This window comes from Primulina tabacum, chromosome 17, assembly GCF_025594145.1.
Source record: "Primulina tabacum isolate GXHZ01 chromosome 17, ASM2559414v2, whole genome shotgun sequence".
Classification (NCBI taxonomy): Eukaryota; Viridiplantae; Streptophyta; class Magnoliopsida; order Lamiales; family Gesneriaceae; genus Primulina; species Primulina tabacum.
Window position 1 is genome coordinate 29,132,926 of NC_134566.1, and position 5,218 is coordinate 29,138,143.

Consider the following 5,218-nt stretch of genomic DNA (forward strand, 5'->3'; position numbering starts at 1 on the left):
GAGTGTCATATGGACAGCCAGATAATATGAACTTCGCGCTCTAATTGTTCATTCTTGAGCATGAGGTGTGTGTGTGTTTAAATGTCCTAAATTGATTGGATTAAGCCATTGAGAGCTGTATATATATACTTGGACAATCCACTTTTTGAGCTATTTTATGGGATTGAGTTATATCCAAATCTCAATCTCAACATAAAATGATAACTCAGGCCCATCATTATGTAAATTTCACCATCCAATTGTTCATCCATGGACAAAAGGGTTTTGTGTTAGATGCCCTAAATCAGCTGGATTAAATCGTTGGGAGTTGTATATATGGACTTGAACAATCCTCTTCTTTGAGTTGACTTTTAAAGTTGAATTATGTCAAAGTCTCAATATCAATAGTCGGGAAAATTACTCTTCCTAATCAATATCTAATAGTTGATTTTTTTAAAAAAAATACGAGAAAAGAGAAACTTTTAGTTTAAATGCGAGAAAAGATCATTTCATTGGATCACTTGCAATAAATTTTTCACCACAAATCTAAAAATCTAATCAGGGTAAGAATCGTGTTCCCAATATTCACACATTCCATAATGTCAGACATATTAGATCATAAAAACCCAAATACCAAGTATTCCTCAAGATACAATCTATAGTAGACTTCAAATTAGTAAAAAAAAAATGGAAGCATGAAATAAGTTAACAAAGAACCAAAACCAAAAACTGTTTGAAAATCAAAAGAGGGAAGAAATGGACAATAATGGCAATAATGTCTGAGCACTTTCAAGAGGCGAGAGTATTATTCATTCACGCTTATACATACTTATAGTTATAGCTCCCCCCAACAAGAGCCCCCGTTTAGGAGCCGACCCATACAAAGCCTGTTCCCGGCCGACTCAACATTTTCGAATACGCATTCTCCTCTCTCACTCTGCAAAAGCTGCTCGCAATTCTCAGAATATTTCAGAACACACCGTTTCAGTAAAATCCCAGACAGAATCTCTTCTTCTCCCCGTACATTACGCCAATAAAACCCCCGAAGCTACCACCATTTTTTTCATTACCAATTTTTTACCCATGGCGAGTGATACTGTGGAGAGGAAGGCAACCAAGGCTGCCCATGTCGGCGCACCGCCGCCTGAGCCGGAGCATCTACCTTGCCCGCGCTGCGACTCTATCAACACCAAGTTTTGCTACTACAACAACTACAACTTCTCCCAGCCTCGACATTTCTGCAAGTCGTGCCGACGCTACTGGACTCACGGGGGAACCCTCCGCGACATACCCGTCGGTGGAGGAAGCCGGAAGAATGCCAAACGATCTCGCACCACCAGTGCCGTATCTGCTTCAAACTCAGGAGCCATTTCGTCGTCCCATCATGAGTTCCGCCACCTTCCCGCCGTGGGTTCTCAGTTCTTGGTCCCCCTGGCCGCTGATCACGGCGGACCGTTACCTTTTCCTGGTGATGTCAAGGCTGGGTTGAACATATGTGGGAGTTATACCTCGCTGCTCAATACTCAAGGGACGTCGGGGCTTTTGGCGTTGGGTGGATTCGGGCTCGGTCTCGGGCTCGATGACGTGAGTTTCGGGCTCGGGAGGGCTGTCTGGCCCTTTCCTGCTCCGACCAGCGGCGGCGGGACGGCGAACTTTTCGGAACATACCTGGCAGCCTTGAGAATGGAGAAAGTGGTTATGGTGGTGGGGATTGTTTCAGTTTGCCAGATCTCGCTATTTCCACACCGGGTGGTGTTCTGAAATGAAATGAAATATCTTTTCCCGTCGATCGTCGTAATGTTTGGTTCATGCTTTTGACAATATATTCCAAGTTTTCAAACATTTTGCACTTTTTTTAATCAATCAGGTTTCGCCCAAACATGCAATTGCCAATTATATAATGTAATGGTAGCCATTGCTTAGTATATGTATGTATATTCATAGAGAATAATAGAATTTGTTATCCATCTTCCATTGGTGAGCTTAAAATCCTATCAATATATGTACTGATCATCTCGTATATATAAGATCGAATACATTCGATTTCTAAAAAAGATAACTAATCTTTAACTTTTCCAAAAATTTTCATAAGTGGTTGTGAATCACCGATTTTTTCGATATTTTCGATCTTTGCTTCCTAACTATATAATATTAAAAAAAATGTAATGTATAATCAAATATTAAGGTTCAGAACATTCTAAACAATCATTTGAATAGTGTTTTTCATAGTGTCTCTTTTATGTCTGGCCACATCATGTTCCCGACCCAAGTTGATGCAAAAACATATAGATTATCGACGTTACTTAATTAGTTTGTTGCTACCAAGATTACCTCTTAAAAGTTCCAAGTCTTTGTCAAAAAAAAAAAAAAAAAAAAGTTCCAAGTCTTCAATAATAAATAGAATTCTATAATATCGGAATATGCCGCAGAAGTAGTCTCGACGTCAATAAAATTTGGGACGAAATGAATAAATTTTTTTTATAAACAATAATTACATTGGACAAAAACTTGTGTGAGACGGTCTCACGGGTCGTATTTTGTGAGACAGATCTCTTATTTGGGTTATCCATGGAAAAATATTACTTTTTCATGCTAAAAATATTACTTTTTGCTGTGAATATCGGTATAGTTGACTCGTCTCACGGATAAAAATTCATGAGACCGTCTCACAAGAGACATACTTATTACTTTGAGTCTGGTGTTCATTAAGTTTCACGTGAAATAAGAAAAGATAGATTTAATGAACGAAAGAGTCTTGAATTGCATGCGGGCAGCCCAAACACGAAATATTTAAACGGCTTCCGCCCCGCTATATATAGGGTTTGGATTATTGTAATAATAGGGAACCAAAAACTGAATTCGTCTGTCTTTGTTGTTATTGTTACAATAATAATAATAATAATAATAATAACATTTCAGTGAAAATTGAATAAATACGAGGATAAAAGGACAGGACAACCTTAATATTTAGTGTCGACGCTTGAATAATCTGCAGTCTATACATTGGCATTATTAATTTTAAAATAAAACGTCTTTTGGTTGTCCCGTAATTTCCAATTAAAAAGTATAATAATACGATATTTTTTTAGTGAAATAAACTTTTTGCCTAAATAAAATATAAAAAGATATTTTGATTGAAATTAAGTTTCAGTTTGGACAGAGTTATTTAGATTTTGGAAAATAATTCTATGGATGAATTTTACGTGACTTGTTTTTGTTATGATTTGAAATATATTGTATCAATCAATAAAAATGTATAAAGCACGATTTATAAATGCATTGAAGCATGAAAAACAAATTTGAGCTCTTTTGTAATTAAACAAAAACTTGTGTGAAACGGTCTCACAGATCGTATTTTGTGAGACAGATGTCTTATTTGGGTCTTCCATGATTGTTTTTTATGCTAAGAGTATTACTTTTTATTGTGAATATCGGTAGGGTTGATCCGTCTCATAGATAAAAATTCGTGAGACCGTCTCACAGGAGACATACTCTTGTAATTATTTGATTTATAACGAGGGTAATATCCGAACTACAATATCAAATAGCTCGTTTAATTTCTTGATAAACACTGAATCTACAATGAAAACAATATCCAAACTGTGATATTAAACGAATCGTTTAAAACTTGTTTCGGTATATATCGAAACAATACGAACGCCATGTGATTCAAAAATGATTTAGGCAACCGCTTGAAGAACTCTGTTTGTGGGAAGAATTTGAAAATTCTATCATCCTTCGAATGTTACAATTCATGTATTTGATGATTGACATGTGTATCATTTTAAGGTAAAAACTTGTGTGACACGGTCTCACGAGTCGTATTTTGTGAGACGGATCTCTTATTTGGGTCATTCCATAAAAAAATATTAATTTTTATGCTAAGAATATTACTTTTTATGAATATCGATAGGGTTGACCCATCTCACATATAAAGATTCGTGAGACATTCTCACAAGAAACCTACTCATCATTTAAGTTCCTTGTCACTTGAGAAGATTTATTTGAAATTCATGAATTTCGATTAGTTTTATTGTTTACGATGAAATAATATATCAAATCTTATATCCATACAATATTTATTTCTAAACTAGTAATACAAAGTAAAATGAATTTTAAATGACATCATTTTTAGGTAACTTGAAATTCATCTTTTTTAACGTAAAATACTACATAAATATGTAATGAGTGTATTTGAAATTAGTAGTTTTACTTCTCTATACAACAAAACACATTTAAAATCAATAAATTTGAAAAATTCATCGATCCAAACACAACTTTAAATGGATATAGATTTTGGCCACCATTCATACATCTCATATTCCATTGCCTTGATGGACTAGGTGTTTGAATTTGGCATGTTTATGAGTTATTTATTTATTATTATTATTATTATTATCATCATCATTATTATTATTTTTGTTAATTTTATTGCATAATATATCGAACGATAAAGTACAGTAAACTTTCATAAAAACCACTGAAGAAAATACAGTAGAACAAAATTTAAAGTAAATCAAACCGAGTTCTGTACGAATTACAATGTCCTTAAAACAGATTTGTCCCCTCTTATATGTGTTTCGAGGATCATCTTGGACGTCGGTTTCCCAGGATACAACGAAACAACCAGCAGTGACTTAGCACGAGACATTACTATGGCGAACTGAAAATGTACATTCACTTTATCACCGAAATTTAACGGAGGCCAAATGGAAAGCTAACAATATGAAATGCAAGAAATACATGACAAAGATAAGAGTTTCATGTATTTGAGATGAGAAAATGAACAAATTATTTATAAGTCTCAAAATGCACTCCAAGAGTAATGCAAAATTAATTAAGTCAATTAATCTTTTCATTAACTCAAGAATATGAAGAGCCAAGAGTCTTCCATTAATTCAAGAAAGTGGAAAATCAAAAGAACTTCTAAATAATGAAGCACAACTAAGTCAAGAATGTGGAGAGCCAAATGACACTCTCACATTCATGAGACATAATTTTTATTCAAACTCAAAATCTGATTCAAATTTCCAACAATCCCCCACATACATATTATTTTGTGCACTTCCAATCGCAAATTGGCTATCACAATGTATGCATATAGCCGGCACATGTTTTTCCCATCCGGGAACATCTTTTAAGAATTGATGGAGCCATTCAGCCTCTTCAGCACATTTGTCGAGAGATATCAACTAAGATTCCATCGTGGATCTGACTATTACAGTATGTTTAGAAGATTT

General features: G+C 34.7%; 1 protein-coding gene across 1 annotated transcript; it reads left to right on the top strand.

Annotated features, from left to right (window-relative positions):
* Positions 1 to 715: 715 nt before the first annotated feature.
* LOC142531201 (dof zinc finger protein DOF3.4-like) lies at positions 716 to 1,871 on the top strand. Its single transcript, XM_075637281.1, is given in 2 exon segments — positions 716 to 1,653; positions 1,655 to 1,871. Coding segments are annotated over 2 exon segments (681 nt in total). The 5' UTR covers positions 716 to 1,062; the 3' UTR covers positions 1,745 to 1,871.
* The last annotated feature ends 3,347 nt before the right edge of the window (positions 1,872 to 5,218 follow it).